Source organism: Acromyrmex echinatior, chromosome 8, assembly GCF_024713525.1.
Source record: "Acromyrmex echinatior isolate Ae372 chromosome 8, ASM2471352v2, whole genome shotgun sequence".
In the NCBI taxonomy this organism is placed as follows: domain Eukaryota; kingdom Metazoa; phylum Arthropoda; class Insecta; order Hymenoptera; family Formicidae; genus Acromyrmex; species Acromyrmex echinatior.
Window position 1 is genome coordinate 8,025,230 of NC_141859.1, and position 25,776 is coordinate 8,051,005.

Below are 25,776 nucleotides of genomic sequence, written 5' to 3' on the forward strand. Positions count from 1 at the left end.
CCCACGCATTAAACCGAAAATTGAAATACATGTTTAAAAAGATTTTATTTACGATATTTTACAATAAATGCATTTGCATTAACGTAAACGAAATCTTACAAAAATACCTAATGAATACCTAATAATGCAAAAATATCTAATGAATACCTAATGCCTTAAAATAGCTATGAAAAGTGAACAAATAAAACAAATTACATGAGCAAATTATTTTAGTAAAGGATATATGAATACATTATATGTATAAATTAATAAATTAGGGTTCCTATTTTACAATATTAAAATTCAGAGAATATTTATTTTCATGTTCTTATATAGTGATTTTAATCTCGTAAATTTTTTTTTTTAATAATATTATCGTAAGTGCTGGCAATACTTATGGTGTAAAAATACAAAATGAAACGTTCCCGCGAATACGCAGTAGGAGAGTGGACCTAAATTTGATTGACCTCCAGTATGCTACTGCTGTTATGCGCAATGTTTCATCTTGTCTTATTACACTACAGCAATACCGATAAATTATATTGTAAAACGTATATGTATGATATACGTAAGATATATTTGAGTTTTTTTCAACAAATTATATGATTTTGTAATAATCCTTCAAAAAATACAATCAAAATCTTATTTACAATTACAATAATATAGATTTATTCGACTAATATTTGTTATCGTATTTTGGTTAAACGTATATATATATATTTGTATTATAATAATTATTAATATATTTAACATGTTATAATAATACATATATATGTTCGAAGTTAATATGTTTATTTTTAAAGCAGAGTTGTTTGATATAGCTAACTTCTATTAACAAAGAATAGAAAATTAGCGACTAATCTTTCACAATAGAGTACATCCAGTAAAATTATCAGCCGAATCTCCTCAGATTATATCTTATATGATTATGACATACATTGCGACTCGTCGTAGACAAAAAGCTAAATTCTCATTAGTACAATGCATACATTTTCGATTCTATATCACCTTTGTCTTGCTTGGAATTCTGGAAAATTTATCTTTTGACTGACACATCTTTGTATTGGCAACTTCAATGATCAAAAAAATATCTGGATGTACCATTTTCTCGCCGAAGAACGGGAAAATGACTACATCCAATTCGTTCTATTAATTATTGATCATTTGATAACATACTTTTTGACCGAAGAATCCGAATACAATTGTTTGATATCGACAACGAACATCTTACATGGTTCTGATTTACGATTAGGTTCTTGTCGACATTCTCATTCTAACTGATTCAATAACTAATGTTCAATAACTAATGTTTTTTTCTAATTTTTTTCTGCGTTTTTATTTTTAAAATTGTGTACGTTAACATCTCTGAAGAAGACTGTGAGTTTGAAACGCATACGGTCCTTTTTATCAAACAATATAATAAATTAATTTTTAACATCTTTATTATATTAACTGCTCGCTTATTGCCTTTATTTTTATTTTATTTGTTACACATTACGAGCTAAATAAGTTTTAGTTGCTCTTTATACGATTGCAAGTGTAATCAGTTGCAACAAAAAATTAGAGCAAATTAAATTATATCAATTTTTATCTAAGAGGAACTGATGAAATAGAGGTCATAGATGTTAACGAAGACGGCCCAGAACTAAGATTAAGTTTATCCAGTTCTTCATCCGCTTTGTTGTTCTTCAGGTCCTGTTGCGTGTACAAGAATTTGTTCCATTCATCAATTCTTGGATGAGCTAGATGCTGTATTGAACAAAAAATTAAGTACAACATACTATAAGTTTCAGCACGCAATAGTGCCAAATACTATATAGGCTGTACAAATACTATATAAAGAGAAAATCATTAAAATATCATATGTACCTCAGCGACATCATACACCCATATTTTACCAGTATCGTCTCCGACAGTAACATGCAACCCGCTTGGCGTCCATGATACCCTGTTCAGAGCAGGACATCCATCGACAATGACGCTAGCGGTGGGTACCTCCGTATCCTGATTCAAATTCCACAAATCCAATCTGCCCGAATCGTCAACAGCAGCGAACAGCGCCGGGTGTGTTGGAGACCAAGCAACGTCATAAACGTAGTCACCATTATGCTCGAAAGAATAGAGTGGCTTGTTCTCTTTCAAACTCCAGAGTTTGATAGTCCAGTCGAGAGAGGATGTCAGGAATAAATGGGAAAAGTCTATACCGCCTTGCACCGCGTGTGCGCTAATGCCAGTGACCGGTCCCTGATGACCTTCGTACGTTTCCGTCAACCCAGCACGGCTACCGTGCCGGCAGGCTATTCAAAAATGTTAAAATTTTTAAAGTTTATTCTTCAATATTTTCACATACATGGACAACCGCACTTACCCGAGTAAACAGTTCCGTCCTCACTTCCCATGACGAAATTGTTAACATCGCCGTGCGGAAAGGCCAAACACGTAGCGGCGATTGCTTTCGATTGCTTCGTATGTAATTCCAATGCCTCTTGCGGTTGTGACAGCATGTCCAGACTCCACGAGCACAATTTGCCGTCTGTTGAAATGCTAATTAGATTATGTGCGTTTTGCGTTCCAACGACGTTCAAGCAGTATACTGGATGCTGCAGAATAAATAATAACTTCCTCATTCTCGCTTTCTAAGCTTAGAAGCCAAGAGCTTAATTAGCTAATTAAGTTATGTTAAAAAAGTGATAAGTCACTTACGGTGTGCGCAGTGGCAGATAAGGGGGTGCGTTGTATGGGAGTTCTTTTTTGTACTCGGTTGTCCCATAGCACGATTTGACCAGAGTAAGTGCCGCCCAGGATCAAGTTTGGATGGAATCTGGCGAACGTGGTAGACATAACGGGTGACTGACAGTGAAAGATAAACTCTGGGGTTGTTTTCTTGAATTTAGTGTTCCAGATTAAGCATACACCGTCAGGATCGTTCGGAGTGTCGTCGTTGTTGTTGTACGAAGCTGCTAAAAGCTCGGGGAACTGCGGCGACCAATCCATGGAGGTCACGCAACGATTACGGGACCATCGCTCACAGATGAACGAGCGATTTAGCCAGAGTCGTTGATGACTCTTCTCATCCCTGTAAATTCAGAACAATTCTTATATCGCAGAACGTATTTATTATCTCAAGCAACTATACTATTTTAGAAACAAAAGAAGATTAACAAAAAAATCTTTTAATTATAATTATGTACGAGAATTCTTTATTCGATCAAAAAGCGGATCTTTGTTAACTTAAATATTTCTGTGTAAATTTATATACATATTTGATTTTTGCAAATTCCACCAAAATCTTTTTTCATCTTCAAATCATCATGAGTAAAACCCAGAGTAGTAATAACACTTTTATTAAATTGACAAGCAATTTAATAAAAGTGATATTAACTACTCTGATTTAATACTTTTTTTAATAAACATCTTCATAAGAATATTAGTAATCAGATTATTATCAGATATTAATAAGAATCTTAAAATCGGCGAACAATTTATTGTGAAAAAAATCTTTCAATTGTAATTTTCTACTTACATTCCATCTTCGCCATCCATAGTGCCAGCATAATCGGTATAGATATCAACCGATTCGCTCAATGCTCTTTCTACAATTCTGCTAGTGCGATCGAGAAATCGTTGAAAATCTTCCGATAGAATAATCATTTGCTTTTCTTCCTCGCTAAGTTCCCGTACTATAGAATTAATAAAAATTAAAATTTTTTTTTCAATTAACAGAAATGATATAAAACATTAATAATTTACGCACCTTCTTTTTTAGGCTTCTCTTTCTCTTTCTCTTGCTCTACCTGTGTAACTGCAGGCTGAACTTCCTTAACTTGCGGTAATCCATGAGGGAGTATTCCTGGTGGAAGTTTACTCTGGAAACCATCCATGTGCGGCAAGCTATTTTCTTCATCTTCGGCTTGGCCATCATCAAATGTCAAAACTGTGGTGAATAAGCTGGTTCCGCCATAAGTATCCTAACTTGGATATAACTACCTAGCTACTAATCTACTTATTTATTCAAAACTCGCTAATATTCTAATAAACCTATTAAATCTTTCAGAAATACTGTTTCTTATATAAAAAAAACTAGTTATTTTTCGACAAATATTGAAACGCTTTAAAGAACATTTATAGAGCAATAATCTATTATCTTGAATTCACATCTATAAAAAAAAATCAACAATGTGCATTCTGCAAAAATCCTAATATTTTCGTATTTGTTTTTATACTTCAAGTATCGAAAAAGGTTACATACTAGCATGTTTTTAGAAAAAAAAGCAAAAAATTATATTTGTTTTTTTCTTCAGAGTGATATACGTTCTCTAATCTATAATAAATTGCACAGGTAACTATTGACTTGCAAATATTTAATAAAATCTTATTTCGAAGGAGCAACATCTAGAAGCATTAATAAATGCTATATCAAATAATTTAGATGCCATGCTAGAAAAAAACGTAAAGTTTCATATATATATGGGAACAACATTATGAGTGTGAGCCTAGATACATGCAAAATTAAATACATGTACGAAAGGTGGACTGTCAATAAATAATGTTGATTTTTTCATTTTGTTTTTTTACTTGCGTCTCTCCACCCTTTGTTGGCATGCAGTATCAATATTTGTAGAACAATGCGAATAAAAATGAATGTGGACGTAAGTAATAAGAAATTATTAATTTTCCCTTTACCAGTAATTAGAAATTACTAATAATTATTAAATTATTATATACTGAGTGTGTAATTACACAGTTTAATAAAAAATACACAAAAACGAGGATAATCGTTTCCCGTAGTTTTTGGATACTGAATACGATGTATATCACTTTATCATTACAATTTCGAAAAATTTACAGTTAAAAGTTGCAAAAAGGATTTTTAAAGTACTTTGTATAATAGATTATAATTACAATATATTAAAGAAGTTTTACTACAATCAACATTAAATATTTTTAAAAAAATTCGTCAGCAATTACATTTAAAAAGTATTTGTAATTAATATAGGGACTATTGCATTATAATTGCGCCTTATGTATTAAAGATATCGATATTTTTTTAATCATTCAAATTTTTAATCATTTAAGAAAGGTTCTTGATAATTATTAACGTAAAGTCAAAATTAATAAACTTAAAATACAATAGAATCAAAAAAGCAAATGATAAAATTGAAAAATGTTTAAATTTTTTAAATAATTCATATATAGGGATTGATACATAAATTTAAATTTTTATTAACTCTCTTTTTGAATAACAATTAAAAAAGGTAAATGTATCAAACAGGGATTCGGTACATTGACCTTAAAAAAATACTTTTTTAATAGATCTTTTGAATATGGATCCTAATAGCCAATATATAAATCGCAACTTTGATATAATAAATCCTATATTAATAATAAGTATCTTTTTAACCATAATCGATAAAATAAAAATTTAATTTTTAATAAAAAAATTTACTTGTTAAGGAAAAAATTCCTAATAATATATATTTCATTTTGATTGGAATGAAACTTCTCCAATACGTCACACATTGTTATATAATAATATAGACTTAGTCCGCCACAACTCATCGGCTTGCATAAAGAAATACGACTGGTTTCGCGCCCATCACATCGCTGCACTTGTTTAATTTCAAGACATTATCGTGTCTCCAGATATGTTAAAATACGCTAAAATAGCAATAAATTTTTTTGCTGTTAAAATTGCTTTTTTGTGACTTCAACTTCACATTTTCCAAAATTGTGACGTGAAATAATTTGATAAATATGATCGTATTTATAGCGCCAAAAGCTGGGAAATTTATCTTCAATGTTGTGTTAAAAATCTTTTTTGTTAAATAGTGCTGTCAATTGGAATCATGTGTAGGATGTAATAATTATGTGAGGTTTTATTTCTCTTTTAATGATCATTGGTAAATAAATGAAGATCAATGAAGTTGAAAGAAGTGGGATAATCGCGATCGTGTGAATTAATTCTTCTTTAAGATTCCTGAGTATAGTTGACCACATTGGATCGTCATAATCAAGAAATGATATGTTGGAAGTTTTTTGCGTGCTATTTTTAAATAAAGAGAGAGAATTTAGATAAAACAAAATATAATAAAATCGCTTTAAAACACTTGTAAAAAATGGGCCGAAGCTATACTTACCCCTCTTGATAGTCAGTAAATAATCATAAAAGGCATATGAAGTGCGTTTATCAGTGTTTATTTAATGTGCATGCGTAGTCTATTTTTATTTCACGTACTTTTTACAACCGTTTATTGATTATCAAGGGTAAAGCAAGGATAGCATCGATCCATTTTTACAAGTAAAATAATCTTTAAAATAATCTTATTATCTTTTGTATTCAAATTCTCTTTACTTACAAATAACATGCAAGAAATTTCAACATATTATCTTTCACTTATGACATCACGATCCTATGATCGCGACAATTACTCAGAAGCCTGAAATAATGAAGCACAGACACGAATGCATAGCAAGTGGAGACGATTTAACGCAACTTTCCAGATCTCATGCAATACCGATTGAATTTACAACATCTACAAGTATGACAATTAAAATAAATCTAAAATTTTCTGTCATTTTTCAAAAATAATAAAGAAAAAAATGAATGAAATTTTTATCAAATATTAAAGTGCTAAATTCTAAATATTCTTCAGTGTCATTAGGTAGATTAAAGTTATCTAAAAAAAAATAACGATAAAACAATATTTTTGCATGCGCAATAAAGCAGACTTATCTTAGATTGCGTAAAGAAAAATATAATAAAAAATATATAATAAAATATAAAATAAAACAAATGTTAAGCAATTTATAAATGCTAGGGGTGATTTCTTCCCTTCAGTGCATAGATAAGATAGAGACGACAAATTGCAAATTACGTGACGAAATTACTTTTAGGAGCAATTACTTTATGAAAGTATAAGGTAGAATTATGGACATATTTGTGAAATAATTAGGTAAAGTGAACCGTCTCTAGAGAGAAAGTACCTACCTGTGAACTCGTCCTCCCATTCTAAACCAGGATTTAGATTGTACTCGTCTTGAAGGAGGGAAAAGAGAAAATGTCAATCAATTTGATATTCAATTTGTCGGAATTGTTTTAACGTCTTTTACATATATATATATATATATATATATATATATATATATATATATACACACACACACACACACATGCACACACACCGAATGAATTTTAATGAATGTCTCAATGTTTTACTATGGGAAATGAACTACGGACTGTAACACATAAGAGAGAGTGAAATTCACGTGTAAGACAAAGTGAAATATTCATCTTCTATGATAAAATGTTGAGACATTCATTAAATGCATTCTGCATATATTTATATATATATATATATATATATATATATATATATATATATAAAAGGTGCTACCTAATTATTGACACAATGTTTTTTTGCAGATAGAGCATATAGAATTAAAGTGCTGTACCATTTTACAATTCTCGCAATAATTAAGAGAAATTAATTACTAAAAATCACCGAATAAACTAGAGAGCTTCTCAGGAAGAGAGTAGGAAACGTGTCATATTAATAGACTTCAATGACCTCCACGTGATCAGTTTTCTCCAATCTCTTCCATACCTATGGAGCTTTAATGATCGTGTCCAATTAGAGGAGGAATAGTTTGTCACTCGAAAAGACTCTCTAATGAACCCAGTTAAATCCAAGCGCATGGTGAGATATAGCTATCCAACAGTCATAGTTACTAGGCGCGGCAATTACTACAAGCATCAAAAGCTACACATGAGCGATGCATTGTGCTGGATTGCTCTAAGCTATGATTATTCCCCGTCTTGCTTATCAAAATGAAATCTTTTAAAGGATAAGAAAAATGTACGTAAAAAAAAAAAAAATTAAAATACTTAATAGTACAATAATAAAATCAATTAGAATAAAAACTAAAAATTAATAAAATGAGAGGACTATAATGAGTCAGAGTTAAGCGTTAGTACTAAATTAATAAATTATTATTGAAAAAATTTATTATTGCTAAACATACAATAACATTTTCGTTCTATTGGATCATTTTTAATGTTTAACAAATTCAAATGTCAATAATTATTAAAACCGATATATAGCAGGGTTAGTTGTGATACTTTTTATTCAAATTATTAGGTCATTTAAAAAGTATCCGCGGTTTTTTGTTCAATTTTTGAATGAAAAAACTGCGGATACTTTTTAAATGATCTAATATTATAAATCTTCATATAATTACAATAAAATAATGAGAATTGCATTAAAACATTGCATGTTCATCACTTCTGGTTCATATAATAATTAAATAAATCTTTAATATATTTTGTAAATAAGAAAAAAATTTTGTTAATTAAAAAGAAGCAAAGTGGCTCAATAGACCTATGAGGCATATTGAGCAATCTCGAAGGATAAATTGCCTTCAAGGAAGGCAATTAAGATAGGAAGATTTAATAAGATTACATCGATGCAGTAATTTTATTATAAAGTAACGCTACACACGTTCTAACACACAGAGTTCTAACATTAGTTATAACTTCGGCGTAAATCGAGCCATGTAAACGTAGTATAACTGCTATATCTCATTGCGCATTCAGATTTGGTAAACCGAGTATATTCGCTAATTTTTAGTGTTTTCGAGCAAGTTTGTAGCGAGTCGGATTAATGATATGCTCTACTATTAGAGCATGTAACACCAACCAATAGCAGAGCAATCCATTTTAGGTCGATACAAACCAACGCAATAGTAAAAAAACTCTAATAGTAATTTCTCATTAACTAATTACAAAATTGCAAAATGGTACAAGACTTTCACCTCACAAGTTTAGTCCGCTCCATCTGCACATAAGTATTGTACCAATAATTAAACACCCTGGATGTGTATGTATGTATGTATGTATGTATGTATGTATATATGTATATATATATATATATATATATATATATGTATATTTTTAAATAGGCATTATTAATTCATAAGTTCCAATTTACAATAGATGTAGTACCCCTTATACCATAGAAAATTAACTAATCACAATCGAATGTGATAAATAATCGACAATAATTAGTCAATTTCTTACATTTACAGTTTACTAAACCCATTGTAGATCGAGCCTAATGATATATGTGTACAAAAACCAAAAATTATTTGAGTCTTATGTTTCAAAATTCACTCTAAAGAATTCAATAAGAAGCTTCCTATTTTTTTTAAATATATAAAAAAAGTTTTAATATCTTCGCTTAAATGATGAATGAAAGATTTCATTTTGTATTTATTTTTCATATATGTATAGCGTTTGATTTAAATGAAAACTCAGTTATTTTTATAAATAATAAAAATATAAAAAATTTATTAAATATAACTTACATTATTTAAAATCTATAACGACTTAAATAAAAGTTTTTTTAATAAACATTTTTTTATTGGAAATATTTTATCTTTCCGCTCATATCCAGAAGTAATACAAGTAAAGATATCTCACAAATCATTATCGAAAATTAGATTTTATTGCACCTGTTATGATTGAACTTATAATAAAATATCTCACAAAACTATAATAAAATAAATATAAAGTATAAAAAATCAGTTCGCTCTATTAATATCCAGAAGAATATAATTTAATAATAGGTTAAAATAGGTTAAAATATAAGTAATTTTATTGCATTGACTAGTAATTTCACTTATTACATTTTTATGAATAAATATCATATGATATTGATTTGGATATTAATTCGTTTGCATTAAGGAGAATTCTTTGACAATTATTTATGATTAGAAGAAGCATGTAACAAAATCATAGATAAAAGGAAGAATTAAAAATTTTTTATTATTTTTTTTATTCGAAATCATAGATAAAAGGAAAAATTAAAAATTTTCTATTATTCACCACCATAGAATTGATTTTCATGATTATTATATTACGTTATAGACCATAATTGATCAACCTTTGATTTTATATCTAATATTTGACTGCATCAACATTTACGGCTATTTTTTTATCATTTGATTGTTCAATTAATAGTTAGATTTATTATATATATAAGCATATACATATAATTCTTTGATAATAGAGGCTGAAACTGTGAGTAAAGTCAAAACTTGTTTCGCTTATGATATGCAATTATTATAATTTTTTACTGTATTATAGTGTAAATTGTATTGTAATACACATTCATATATGTTCGATATGTTAATTTTTGCCTATTATTAAATTATAATATATTTTTCTGGAAAAAAATATATACTATTCTATTAAAAGGTAAAGTTATTTAAAAAATTTATTATTGTAAAATAGTAAATAAAAAATTAGAATATTAGTTTAAACGATATAGAGGTTTTCAAGCAAAATAATTTTTATTTTAAAAAATGTTTTATAATTCTATTATTTAAAAGAAATATACACTTAAATCAAACGCACTGTATATTAATTCAAACATTCATTCTTTTTTTCGCGTTAATTGATATGGAATGTGATGAGGTAGGATATTTCTCGGAAAATAAATCTGACGCGAAAACTCATTATCAGTAAATTTCAGAAAAAAGTTTTCAAAATGAAGACAAGTAAGGGATCATGAAATTGAAATAACGATTTAATACAACATACTGACATCTCCGACTGTTAAAATAAAAATCGCACATTTTTTTCAAGTTTTTTCGATTAAGACACGAGATATTTATAGTAGTTACTTTTTAAACGTTGACTAGTGAAAATAAATCTACATTCATAAGACAGGAAAAACAAAAGTGCGTACACATTTTGAGAATGCTGTACGGCTATGCTACAATATATTCAGACACATATAGAGAGCAGACAAAATATTGTAATGTGATCAAAAAAAGTGTGAAATCACTCATATTATGTAAATAACAATATAAATAGTGATTAATAATCGAGCCAAATCAAGTTTTTTTTTAATTAAATTATTATTTTATAATTATACTAATAATATAAGATCAACAAATCATATACGTTTCGATCACCAGTCCTTCTTTAGCTAATCATAAAGTGAATAATAATAAATTCGCATTCTTAATAATAAAAAGCTATTCCATTAACAAGAATAAAAATTTTTATTAATAACAAATAATGAGCCAACCTTTTATTAATAAAATGATATATTTCCTAAGTGTTTCACATTATTTTGTCCATCTCCTGTATACTACTGTGATTAAAAATTACTGAGATCAATAAAATGCAAACTATGAAATTATTCATCCAATATCGTCCCTTTAAAATAATTCTCTCTCATTGCAATACATTTATGTTAACGTTTTTTCCATTGCTCGAAGCATCTTTTTTGGTCGATTTTAAGTATAGCCTTCAATGCGTGGCGAAATCTTTTTTTATCGTGTCTATCGATTCAAAACGGTGTCCACGAAGCAGTAATTTCAACCGAGAGAATAGGAAAAAATCACACGGTACCGTATCAGACGAATATTCGAAATTATTCGTTGAATTTTTGGCTATAAAACTACGAACAAGACAAGAAAAATTCTTGTTGGAGAGAGCTCCTCTTACCTGTAAATTGATTGTTTATACATGTATTGTTGCCTACAGCTCAATTGCCTACATGCACTTTTACGCATAAATATAAAATGAAGAAACAAAGGTAAATACGTTTGCACACACATTACATTGAAAAACATTCATGTAATTTTTACATAGAATTTCTAGTAAATTTCCAATCATATTTAAGTAATTTTCCGATCATAAACATGTAATTTCCATGTAAAATTACAATTTTTTCAGTGTACTATTGTTTATAGATTGATTGCCTATACAAGTATTGTCTATATTTAAATTATATTAAAAAATAGTTTATGTTTTTAAAAAAGAATTTGTGTTATTAGAGCTGAGAATTTGTGTTTTCAAAACAAAGAATTTGTGTGTTAAAACAGAATTTGTGTTTTAAAATAGAGAATTTATATTTTTAAAACAGAAAAGTAATGCTTGTAGGCTATCGAACTATAGGCAACAATACTTGTAGGCAAATGTGACTTCACTTCTGAAATTTTTATTTGTGCGCAAAAATGAATATAGGCAATCGAGCTGTAGACAATAATACATACAGACAATCAATCTTAGGTAGATGGGGTCCTCTCGAAAAAATCCAGCGTTTTTGGAACAATGCGAGATGTGACGCGTCTTACGTCCAAATTGTCTTTCAAAATCAAGTGGCATGAATCAAATGATATTCTAACACAATCAATTATATTTCGAATTGTCAATCGATCACTAAATCCTTTATCTCTTTGACATGTTGCTCATGTTGAAGTGAAAGTTTTCCTCCTTCAACTTTTCTATCTTTTTTGAACATTTTATACCATTCAAAAATTCTTGTTCTTAACATGCACTCATTACCGAAACATTTCCGCAACACGAAATTTCGTTCGAAAGACAAAATTTTATGCAAATTCTTTACAAAATTTTACATTAAAAATCGTCGGAAGTACTTTTTCTCAATAACAAACAAATATTTACTAACAAAGGTAATGACGTAAAATTTTAAGCAAAAGAAGAAACAGTCCTATATACAGTATTATCATTTTAACTTTGTTAATTTACCGACTTTGTCGGTACCGCATCCACGTGCTGTTAAAATGCAATACCAATAGCGACTGAGGAACATTGTATAACAAAAAAGAATGTTCCTGCGCCACTAAAAGTTCAAAAGATATGTCTTTGTATAAAATGTTAAGATAGTACATATACATATATCGGAAGTAATAATTTACTAAAAATAGAATCAAAGTGTGAGTTCACCGGGAATAACGTGTATAATGTCTTCTTCATCTTGAATTCAGTTAATATCCCACAACACTTTAGCTCTATAAAAATTGCTTTCATGTTAGTAAGCATTTATGATGCATTAGCATTCCCAAAAAGATTTCAAGTAACGAACATTGCGCTGAGAACTCTGGAAGGTGCGTTAAGTTGTGACAAGATTTGCCAATGGATATTTCTCTCGAAAAATTCCAATATTCTTGATTTGCCATGATGAAACGGCATCAAGAATATTAATAGTAATCAGAGTTTTATAATCATTTTCATTAAATACTAATTCAATTTACTTCTTTTTCTTACCCTCACATTCTTTCAATAATATCAATATAGAATATCTTTTTGCAATATGTCTACTGTGTAAAATTAGTAATACACATCGTAAGAAACAGAATTTAAAAATATTGCTAAAATGTTTGAAGAATCAGGAATATAAAAGACAACCATCTTTGAAACTTATGCATGCTTCCCAAGAGTCAGATATATGCGGATAGATTTGTGTAGTGGGCCTAATAGCAGATTTTTTTGCTGTAGAGTCGGGATGTCAGATAAATATTTGAAAAATAATAGATACGATAAATAAGAATAAATGCATCCAAAAAAATAGACAGACTTAACGAAGAAGAGAGAAAAGTATAAAAGCATATCCATAAAGACCTATTAGGCTCCGGGTGGAGAGTTATTTTTGTATTCCTCTTGCTGACATTTCCTATGGAAAATATTAAATTCTGGAAACGATTTATTGGATATTCTTCATCTATTTTCTAGTACCGACTGTATCTATTTCGAATAAAGGCAAGTAAAAACACTATCTAGTATGTTGCAAATATCAATTAATTTCATGTAATGAAACGTAGGCTAACAATATGCGCTATATTTTTGGCGAACAAATTGTAAATTTAGTAATAATTTCTTATTTTATCACATTCGCTTTGACATAAATAATCTAAAATAATATTTGAAATTTAATCTGAATATTCTGTTGTGCCAAGAATTGTAGTATCAATCAATTCTCGCATAGTACCTTTTCTTTAGAACGATCGCTTCAACTAATACAAATTGAATAAGTAATACAAGCTAAACCTAACTCTGAACCTAAAAATGGTTTTCAGAACCAAGAGAAATCATAACTTACCGTAATAGTCGAATGCATGAGCTGAGAAGGGGAGGGAAAAAAATTGTACTTAGTTACGTTATCATAAGAATGCATTACACTAATATAACACCTCTCTACACTCAGACTCATTAATTCAAAATAAAAAAAGTCTACAACTAACTTTAAAATTGTACGAAAAAATAAAACATTTCGTAATATTGCAATATTATGTCTGGCGGTTTAAGAAATATTCGATTGTATACTCTGTAGAGACAACATAAATTTTTTAGTAATATATAATTTATTTGTGAAAATTTTCCAAAGAAATAGGTAATAAAATCATAGCGTTTTATAGAAGTGATTTTCAAATATTTCATATTTTAAAATAAAAAATATTACGCTGAATGTAGTTAGGTGAATATAATTTTGTAAATTTTTATATGTGGTGCTTCGATTCCTACATATAAGAGGAAACGTACATATTCAGAATATTTATTATTTTTAGGGTAACGTTTTATCTTCCATGTTCAACACTTTCGTTTACCAGCGACTATAGTGTTCGTTAAATATTGATCCAATATTGCGAGAAAATTTAGTTTCTTTTAAAAATTATTCTTAACGGTAGATGTTCTCTAATGAATGCACTGCAATATCTCACTTACATCCCTTGTCACACTTATGCCCACCCTCTAAGTCTCTCTCAAAATAAATATTGCTATTTCATTGTTCTTGTTAATATATGGGAACAATAAAGCAAAATTTTAAAAGCGGACATTTTCTTTATCGATATTAAAATACAAATATCTAGACAATTAACACTTTACCAAGAGCGTTAAAAAGTATCATAAAACAAGCTATTTTCATATCTTACATATACAGAATGTCACAAAAAAGTCGGAACATTGAATTATCTTGAAAAAATAATGTTTCGCAAAATTGTATGTCATACAGAAGTTGTAGGATGTCAAATTATCCATCATGATATTAGTTTCTTTTGAACGATTTTGAGAATGTCATATCAAGATCAAATATGACATTCTCAAGATCGTTCAAAGTCAAACTAATATCACCACACGATGAGCGATTTGATACTCTACAACTTTTGTATGAAAATTTTTGCCGAAAACGTCATGTTTTCGAAATAATCCAATATCTCAACCTTTTTGTGGCATCCTGGATATACTCATTAAATACCACATGGCTTTTTATATCTAAAAATATACTTGGAGAAACATTCTGTCAAAGTAATAAGAAAAGCCTGTAAGAATCAACACTAGATAAACTTGTGTTACAAATCTTTATTACATAAAAATGAAGTATAAACGTTTCAACTTTCGATTAAAATCCTTTTCAGTGTACAGGATGATTCTGTAAAACATTTTAAGTCTTATACAAAAGTCTTATACAAAAACGTCGAACTATTTCCCTAAAAATGAAATATATTTTTTGCTAGTTGTAGGTGTACTTACAATAGTATTTTTATTTTAAAGCATTTTTTAACGTATACCATAGAGTCATTAACGCTTTAAAATATGAAACTGAATTTCGGCAGTTAAGCATTTTTGCAATAAGCGCATCAATTATGTCAGTATTTAAAAGCGAGTCAATATACAAGGACACCTTCACAACCATGCGCACGAATGTGCCATGCATAAGCGCGAATTTAAACGCTATAATTGACAAACTTTGATGTGTGTGGTTTATAATCTAAAAAATATTATAACTTCGACATATTTGTATAAGACTTTTTGTCTTAGAATGTTCCGCAGAATGTGTCAGTGAAAGAACGTACACTCTTTCTGGGACACCCTATATATTTATATAATTCTAAAATAATTAATATGTAAGATAATATTAGGTGTTGGAATTAATTCGTAGCGTTTTTAATGAAAGAATGTTATTTATTTCACATGAGCATTAAAAAATACATTAATGAAAGTACTTCCCATCACTTGTAAAACGCTACGAATTAATTCCAACACCTAATAACATATAAATAGAAAATAAAATTTAAAAAATAATATTTTTTGGATAAAACATACTTGGTCATAGGATTCGTCAAATTAAAAATAGCAATCATCATTCACATCTATAATATTGACTATAATGAAACGCACCTGGCTATGAGATCTCATAAATTGTTCGGGTGAAAGCGTTTCACACATAATTCATTCGACAAGAATTTTATGATTTATTGCAATAAAATTAAACGTTTTTGGCTCACAATATAAAACTATAAAAATCATGAAATTTTCAAGTTGAAACAGATTTTCGATATACAATCTCAAAATCTTATAAGAAAATAATGACAACATGTATAAACAATACATAATTATTATAAAAACTACATCTACACGATAGATTTAATAACAACAGTAGTTATAACTATTAACATAAAACGTAAGTATTAAAGTTACACATCTGATAGCGAAGAAATGTAAATTTTTCAAAATCGATTTTAAAAGATCGTGTAAACGCAATGATTGTTACGCTTTTATTGTCAACCTTGAATGCTACGAGCTTATAAAATAACCAAAGAATTATATATATTCATAATTGCTTTCATTACATCAGTAGGATAAATTAAAACAGCTTCGCATAAAAAAGTACATGTTTCAAGAGTTATAATTATGGATGTTATTATACCCGATTAATATAGTTGCCACATAAACGTAGTCAAAGAAAGAGAATCAAGTATTTATTATTATAAACATAAAGCATAATTATTGCCATTTTTAATTTGACATGTCTTATTCAAAGAACGTTTCTACTTTCTATTTATATGTCATTATGTTAGTGCATTGTTAATTTTGAATTATATATAATAAATATATTAAAAAGAACTTTAATCGAAAGTTGGAACGTTTAAATTTCATTTTTATGTAATAAAATATTTGTAAAATATGTTTATTTTGTGTTAGATCTTATAGGCTTTTCTACTTACTTTGATTTAATTCGCCTAAATTCAAATTTTAAATATTCTATGTGAGCACAAATACCAATTCTCTACCAGCACGCATGAGTCATGGCATAACAATCTTGTAAAAATCTTAGTATGTAATCGTAATTTATATTTTCCCAACAAACAGGACGTCTAGAGTTAATGTGCTGTGTAATTTTAACTCTCTTTCAGTTAATTATTTCATTAAACTATTGAAGCGTGAGTAAGCCTTTTTTTCATATGCAAGCAAAATCTGTGTATGTGGAAGTAAAACTGTAAAAGTCTTAAGGACAGTGAAATATAGTTACAATGCAAAAATTTTCTTATTATATAGTATTTACAATAAATGTAAATTTCCATATACAAAACTCTTGCAGCACAATTCAAATGTAAAATCGGTTATCACACCGACTTGTGTGTAATCTTCATGACTCCTCGTTGCCTTCACATAATTTGAAATATTTAGAAAAATCAAAAATCAAAAATCTGCGGAGCAATGTTTAAAAAGCGCAAAGCACCTCAATGGTTAGACTCTACATATCCCTTCGCTTGGAACACGACGTATCTCTACCTTCCGATGTGTATCTCTACCTCTATAATATAACCAGTGTTGTAACAAGTACCTTTTCAGAAGTATCTAGATATAAATATAGGTACTGTGTGGAAAAAGTACCTAGTTATAGGTATAGATACGTTTTTAAAAATTACCTAAGTATAGATACAATATAGCAATACCTGAAACATTTTGTTATTTTTCAGATACTTTAAAAAAAAAAACAAACTGCGTAAACGAATTTTACTTCGTATCGTATTACTATTATATAGTATAGTATATAAAAATGTTTGGATACTTATCATGCCATGCTTTTTTTAAATCAGTAGTGCTTCAAACATTGTATTAGAAAATCGATTTTTTCTGGGGATTTAAGTTTAATACAAGGGAAATTAAGTTTAATACAATGACATATTATATAGATCATACGACATATACAGAATGTTCCATTTTAATTATCCCAGGCAAATGTCTTCAATTCTTCAAAAATACAAAAAAATGTTTCAGATGAAAATGAGACGTACGATTTTAAGAGAGATGTAATTTGAACATGTTACTTTTTTTTCTAGGTGGAAATAAAAAAAATAGGTCACTTTCACGTTTTTAATTAAAATTGTATGATTTTTTTTATACAATATGATTCTTCTAATTATTCTGCATATAAAAGTATTAAGATAGAGATATCAAAAAACTAATATAGTTTACAAGATATTTTATACTTTATTCTGACAAATATTGACATGAAGTATTAAATGTCTCGTAAACTTTATTAATTTTTTGCTATTTCTGTCTTAATACTTTTATATGCAGAATAATTAGAGGAATCATATTGTATAAAAAAATCATACAATTCCATTTAAAAAAGTAGATATGACCATATCTTTTGAACGCCTCCATCTCGAAAAAAAGCAACTTGCTTTTGAAAACTGTTGCACTTCCATCTGAAATATTTGTTCATACTTTACGTATTTTTCAAGATATTTTTTATTCAGGAACAATTAAAATAAAATACTCTGTAAACCAAATATTCTGTTCATAGCTTGAAGATGACAATTTAAGGCGATTCCATTGCGTTTCTTTTTATTTTCAGAAAAAATAGAGCATAAAATCTCAACAATCACTGACAGTCATTTAAAGTATCAATTTCCGGCTTCATTTCCTATCACTGAAAAATATATTAGGTGTTGGAATTAATTCGTAGCGTTTTTTAATGAAAGAATGTTATTTATTTCACATGAGCATTAAAAAATACATTAATGAAAGTACTTCCCATCACTTGTAAAACGCTACGAATTAATTCCAACACCTAATAGGAAGGTTTGATCTATGTATATATCATTGGTATATAGATAAATATTTTGTTGTATCTAAACTTAATCTAAAAAAGTATTCAGGTATAAGTCTCTGTCTATAAGGACCTAGGTAATGCACTTAGATACTGCTAAAGTACTTAAGTACTTATATCTAGGTATGTTACAACACTGAATGTAACGTCTTACGACAATTATAGAAAGGTAGTAAAAAAGTAGACAGAACATACATAGGTAGTTTGGTGCAGACCCACCTTTCCTGGGACGCCACCAGTCAGTCTCAAAGTAGCCTGCGGAGCAAGAGTGAGTTGGTGTTGTTGTTGAACAGGAGGAGTAGATGGTGTATGCAGAGGACGATGTGGACAGTCCTTGTGTCCAACACCGGATGAATCGATCAGATTGTATCGCAAGGCAAGGGAACACGCGTATGTTTAATTTTTTTCATACCGCAAGATCAGTTAGATAACAGATATAAAAAATTTATCATATATATATATATATGTGTATATACGCGTGTGTATTATTTTTAGTAATACTATTCCTTTGTGTCCATTCAAAATAAAAAATTGGACAATCAGATATATATAATCTTAAGAAGAAACATTATTTACGGTCAAAATTCTGATTTTGTCATAGTTAATGTTGTACTATCTTTCGTTACAGTAAAGTAGGTGGTATTGGAACTAAATATTTGAAAATTTGTTAATCACTAACACATGATTTGTGAGCAGTTTTGTATTGTTAGCAGATTGCAAGATTTTTCTTTTGATTAATCATCAATAACACATATAATGTTGGTGAGATTAATCGTCAGTAACACATATAATGTTTGTGTTTAAGAACTAACTGAATTTGCGGTTGTACGTCATGGAAATGAAAATGTATGTAGGAAAACGTGTTGCCACCACCAAAAAACTTAACTTAAACGAAACCCAGATTGATTGTTAGACGCTTACTACCTGTTACTAATATATTTGTTACACACATAATCTAAGGCTCACAATAAAAACTGTTATTCATGTTCACAATTATAATAATAATTGTAACGTAATAATAATATACTATTCATTTTTCAACATACTTAAATGTTATTAATATATATTTTTAAATATGTGCTGATTAATAATTTGTGTCATAAACACATAAACATAATATATCATTTCTTTAATGTTGAGTATTGTTTAAATAACAAAATATAAAAAATCGTGTAAAAGTGTTGAAAACTGTTAATCCTTTACAAACAATACGAAGGAAAATGATAATTGCGATGTAATGAATATTAAATTCATATTTAGGAATATGTAAGTTTCCTCGCCACTTTAAAATTAATTATAATAAATAATTTAGAAGGTTAACTCAATTTTAATATTAATTGTTCTAAAACAAAAAATGCACTTGTGTGATTAATAACGTCTTAATTTACTTAATTAATACACAAAATAACAAAGAATATTGTTAAGATTTCGTATGTAGTCACAGACAAACTGTATAACATAATGTTTTAATAAAAAATATATAAAGATGTATACTGTGTCTTTTTTATTTAAAAACCACCCACTTTACTAATTATTTATTCATGCGAAAACTATGAAATATGTGTAGCTTAATGATATTTTAGTGACCTTAAGACACGCACTGTGTGAATGCGCTATAAACATGTGAACTTACGTTAAAGTGAAAATTAATAATTAATAAATATTAATAATTAATAATTATTTAGTAAAATAACAGGAAAAAGTTAACGATTCTTGTACAAGATATTTAATGATGTCTTATCTTGTAACAAATCAGTTAAATTTCAAAAATCTTCGGAAACTTATTATATTTCAATTCCATCATTTATATTTAACGTACGTAAAACCTTTATAAATTAAATATCACATGTTTTTCCTAATACTTAAACGTTTCACAAGTAACACATATGTGCAATATATAAATAAATAAATATAAGAGAAATATTGACTCACCGTCGTGGGATGTATGCGTAGTCTGAATGGTTTGCGTTTGCTTGCTGTAGACAACTGGTTCTTTTGGTGGAATGTTTGTGTGCGCCACGGAGACAATCGTAAGCTCTCGATTCTTTCTTCGTCCTACACTGTTTTATACCATAATGTAAAATTATAAATATCGGCTTTAAAAGAAATGCAAAGATGTAAATAAATACCTCTGTGCAGAATTTATACTAGACGGTTGTAAGCTGGCGTCCGGTGTAGCATTAGCACTCTGTTCAGGTGTCAACGAGCTCATACTAGACAAACTAGAGAGCACATCTGTAAGTAAACAGAAACCGTTAGGGAAAAGTGCCAATCCTAATAATTGAACACATGACTTATATACCTGACACTGGCGCTACACCCAAAGAAGACAGCATTGCATCTATCTCTTTACGCTGATCCTTGTCCGTGCCAGCGGCACGAACAGTAGCTTCTTCTACCTACAATCCATAAGCGAATCATTTTGCCATTAGTAGAGACCTTCTAATCAGAGTTTGGCCATAAAAATAATCCGACATTTTTCTTCAAAATTGTAGTGAGAAAAGACAATAATTATCATTATATCTCGCTCTGCAGAAGTGCGAAAGAAAAAAAGATGTTTTATTCTGTTCTGAGTGATGCGAGATAAAGATATGTTGAATGATATACTTATATACTATTAGCCTATATACTATTAAGTATCGGAAAAAGTGCGGATTTTTAAATAAAAATTCAATTACGGAAACCAAGTGAAGAAAGTTTCTTTCTAACCGATCATCATCATTGGAATACTTGCGCAATGTCGGCATCTTTTTCGTAAGTTTAAACGTATACATGCAGTTCATTTTTAATAACAAATGAACATCCCAAATGCGATTCATTCTCTAACAATTCATTGCCTTCCTTAAATTGCTTAAGAGCTACCGTACACACTTTCCGCTTACTTATTACAGTAACCGTAAGATGCATCATATAAATTAGCCAATTAGAGCTGAAAATTTTTGATAATTCTTGACTGTAATTAACTACACTAAAAGAAAAAATTGGCTGTTTAGCAATTTAGATAGTAAAATATGGATAGTATAACATTTTTAATTGGCTGCAACAGTAACATATATATATATATATATACAGAATATGCATATCTATATTATACAATATTCCTAACTAATATTAAAAAAACAAATTCATTTATTTTTCCATATAAAATGTGACGATCTTCCGAAGATCCTGAAGCAAAAACTAAGGAATTTAAATGTGCCCGTGAAAACTTTTAATCAGCTTGACATAAGCTATAAAAATATAAAAATTTGAAGTAATTTGGTCGAGACCCATTTTCCATAAGATTTGCGGGGTTTTTTCTGCTCATTTTAATTTCATTCATTACATTTGCAAATTACTGACTAATCCAACTTCAGTTCATTGCTAACAAAAAAACTGTACAAATTTTTTCCAATACCCAATATCTTGGTTTGACTAAAGAGAGTTTAAAAAAAAATCGGATCAAACAAACCAGTTCTTAAGTAGCCGACTCTAACTAGAGAGTGTCTCTAGCCATTACATTTCTGTCACTTTTAACCGCGTACATCTTTAGCTCGGAGTATCAATCATGTAATTTTTTCCTTAAACCAGAAACGTGAAAAGTAAACATTTTTTATATGTGTGTATGTATATGTATATACATACATACTTACATAAAAATTTTCATTTTCACGTTTTCACTCTAGAGAAAAAGTTACATGATTGATATTCTGTACATATAAATTGAATATCCATAAACTTTCTTATCCCTTACATCCTTCTGTTCTTTCTCCCTCCTGCGTCTCTCCTTCTCTTCCCTAATAGCTTGCAGCTTCGCCTTCTTCCTTTCTAACTCCGCCTTCCGATCAGACATCATCTTGACCACTAATAAGAGATATCACTGTAAAAAAATTACATTTAAAAATTGATTGAATGATATATGTTTAATAAATATGTTAGGCTAAGCCTATATTCTGTAACTTTTAGCCCGGTTTTTCATTATCTGGAGATTCTCTTAAATTAGCTTAAAAAATGTTTTGCTATTCGCGAAATTTGCGAGCACAGAGGTTTTGTGCAAGCCTTTGGCAGCTTTGGAGCCTTATGATCAGAAATGAAGAATAACAGATCGAAAATGCTCATTTTTGTCGATTTGGCATTCTATTTCTTAAGCATAAAAATGTATTAGAATTAAAATATGAAAACAATTGATGGAAACAGACGTATAAAGCAGAAAAAATGCTTTCAATAATCATTAAATTAATGATTTTGGTTGCTATTCTTTTAGGAGACAAATGATACAAGTGTTGTCCTAGCTACACACACAGAAAGCCATGACACACAAAAAAACTTAAGTAATAAAACATAAGCAGTAAGCAGATTGTAATGCGATAATATAAGCAGTAGCCAATCCAACATGTTGATTTCCACACTGCTTATTGCCTCAAGTTTTTTGTGTGCCATGTGGCCTTAATAGTATTAAAACTATTTATAATATATTTTATTATACTGATCAGGAGTTGGACGAAATATTTGCATTATATAATTTGTAAACAATAAATTAAATTTTACGCAATAACTATTGCGCAAATATATTAATAGTGGGCTATTAATGGTTTTTTAATTTCTTTACAATTCTATAAGAAATTCATTGACTGCTAAAAGAAGGATAGAATGTTCTATGTATCTAAAAAGAAAAGAATTGTTATAGTAACTTTTAAAGTTATCGTAAAATTATTAATTTAGTGATTAATGATAGCTAGAAAAACATAATATTTATATAAGTATGATATTATATAAGTTAAATCTAAAGTATTATATAAGTTAAGTCTAAAGGATCAATTATGCTAGCCATAAACTGTTAATTTATGCTGTAACTGTTTAACATAATTTCAATGTTTTCATTGATAATTGTTTAATTTAGCATATATAAAATCGATAAAAATATACCAATCAACACTTTTTTTCTAGTCATTCATTTCACGAAAAAATGCGTCAATTAATACGTTTTTTATCAACTTTTGTATTTGTTATGTTAAACTAAACAATTACCTTTTCGTTCATAATAACTTATCATATGCACATAACTTATGTCATAAAATTCACTCAAATTTAATGGCAAGTAACACATAAATCTGTGTAAATCATTGTATTAAATTACCGGTTACGATACTTATAAGGGCCGTGGTCCGATTCGTACTGACAACATTCATGAACGTCATTTGTCTTCGTTTAATATTATTTGACAAACAAGGATAAAATGATTTCTTTAAGCATTGTGATAAATCAGACCGTGGTCTAAGCTAACAGTTTACAACCAGCTGATCCTTAAGTCCGGATCTACAATAGGTGTTTTAAGCCTTAAGCTGTAAAAAATTAACCAACTACAGTCAAATACGAGGAGAATAATGGATTGTGATTCCAATCCTTATGGCTTAAGACTAAAAAATCTATTGTAGATCTAAGCTAAACTACATATATATATATATATATATATATATATATATATATATATATATATAATGTCATATGTCTATTTCTATTAATGTAAATTAACTTTAATCTCAGTTTAATCTACTCTTTATCTTTTTCTAATTCTTAAACCAAATGTCCACGGTGCTAGAAATCGATCCGAGATCTCGGACAGAGAAAAAATTAACAAATTACATCATATTTGAATCATATTGAACAATTTGATCATATGATCGGTCAATTTTTTCTTTAACCGAGGTCACGGACCGATTTCTAGCATCATGGATACAAGGCTTTAGAACTAGAAAGAGATAAAAGTTAAACCAAGATTGAAGTTTATAGTAGTAAAAATTGGACATTAACCACTGCAGATAATAAAAACCGAGCTTCAGACGAATATACCGGTGTATAAAATTGGTTGAGGGAGTTACTGCAAAGACCAATGTAGTTATTGATTTCTTAGCGATGACGTCAACTCAGGTCAAATTGTCTACCGTTCGATCAATTACAAGTAAAATTAATGTGATCGCATTTTCGATTGTGATCGCTCAAATCATCCGAAATAACGTATTGTTTAAGAGAAATTAATTTGCATTGAATGCAACGAAACTTTGAACAATGCACTGACTCGCATTTTAATCTGGGCGATGTCGACGGCATAGTAAATCATTAACACGAACCAAATGCGACGAAAATGCTGTAACTTACCTTCACTATAAACAACAAGTAGAGCAAGTATAACGAGCAATCTAATATATAAACTTTTCAATTTTTACATTATTTCAAGGAAACGATATACATATAAATCCAAGATTCTTCGCAAACGTTCAACACACACTACAGCTTCTACTGACTTCTACCAGTGAGAAACCTGAGAGAGGACATGATGGCCGAAAACCTGTAACCGCAAAATGCTGCTGCGCACTACTGCCCTCTGACAAAGTGGATGTAAATCTACATAGCAAGGTCCACTTTTCTGAAGGTACATATGTCCACTTTTTAAGGTTGCAGATGATAAATCGATATTTAGTTCGTATAATCGTGTTACATTCACAAACTGTGAATCAGAAATAAACATCACACACATTGGTGGAAACGGATATCAAAGCTCGTTTTTCAGTTTTAAAAATCAGAAAAAGACAAAGAGTAAGTTGATGGAAATAGGCATAAAAGTGTGAACATTAAAGTTATATTACACCCTTTTCTACAAATGTGTTAATATTTATATTTCAAATAATAATCAGAAAGAAATCTAAGAGTGGTCATATCGGCCTTTTTCCTGTTAGCATCGAAATCGTCCGTACACTATCGCCAGTACATCCATTTTCAGTTTGGGAACTACATGACTACATATTTTTTCTGGTACTATATATCGTCGATAAAATCATATCGTCGAAAGTAGATGTGGTTTGTCTCTGTAATACATCCTCAGGACAGAAACCGACTATCTAGTATCCATAGAAGGGATAGTTTAATAGGTCCTTGAACGAAAAAATTTTAATTTCACATCTGCTAAACATATGTAAATAAAAGTTGTTGAATTTTAATAAACAAAACTGAAAATTCAAACAAGTTAATTTAGTGAATTTTGTTTTATATATATATATATATACATATATATATATATATAAAATTTATTTTATAATATCTTATAAAA

The 25,776-nt window shown here is 28.9% G+C and overlaps 1 protein-coding gene and 1 long non-coding RNA gene across 30 annotated transcripts; both read right to left on the reverse strand.

The window, feature by feature from the left end:
• Positions 1-26: 26 nt before the first annotated feature.
• sw (cytoplasmic dynein 1 intermediate chain short wing) lies at positions 27-25,015 on the reverse strand. Of its 29 annotated transcripts, none has more exons than XM_087408352.1 (14): positions 24,828-25,015; positions 22,426-22,551; positions 20,995-21,091; positions 20,822-20,927; positions 20,625-20,752; positions 18,912-18,947; positions 13,893-13,913; positions 6,968-7,015; positions 3,734-3,889; positions 3,503-3,659; positions 2,683-3,055; positions 2,348-2,579; positions 1,849-2,276; positions 27-1,728 (listed from the first exon to the last, which is right to left on the reverse strand). In XM_087408352.1, exons 2-14 carry the CDS (start codon positions 22,525-22,527, stop codon positions 1,567-1,569), a joined length of 2,046 nt encoding a protein of 681 aa, XP_087264478.1. In that variant the 5' UTR covers positions 22,528-22,551; positions 24,828-25,015; the 3' UTR covers positions 27-1,566. The 29 variants fall into 29 exon arrangements, with proteins under 29 accessions (XP_087264478.1, XP_087264475.1, XP_087264474.1 ...); XM_087408349.1 differs by having other exon boundaries at positions 3,734-3,913; XM_087408348.1 differs by having other exon boundaries at positions 18,888-18,947.
• On the reverse strand, positions 10,416-13,886 carry LOC147908726 (uncharacterized). Its single transcript, XR_015545816.1, has 2 exons — positions 12,042-13,886; positions 10,416-11,527 (listed from the first exon to the last, which is right to left on the reverse strand). It is a non-coding gene; the product is annotated as an uncharacterized LOC147908726 (long non-coding RNA).
• Positions 25,016-25,776: the final 761 nt, after the last annotated feature.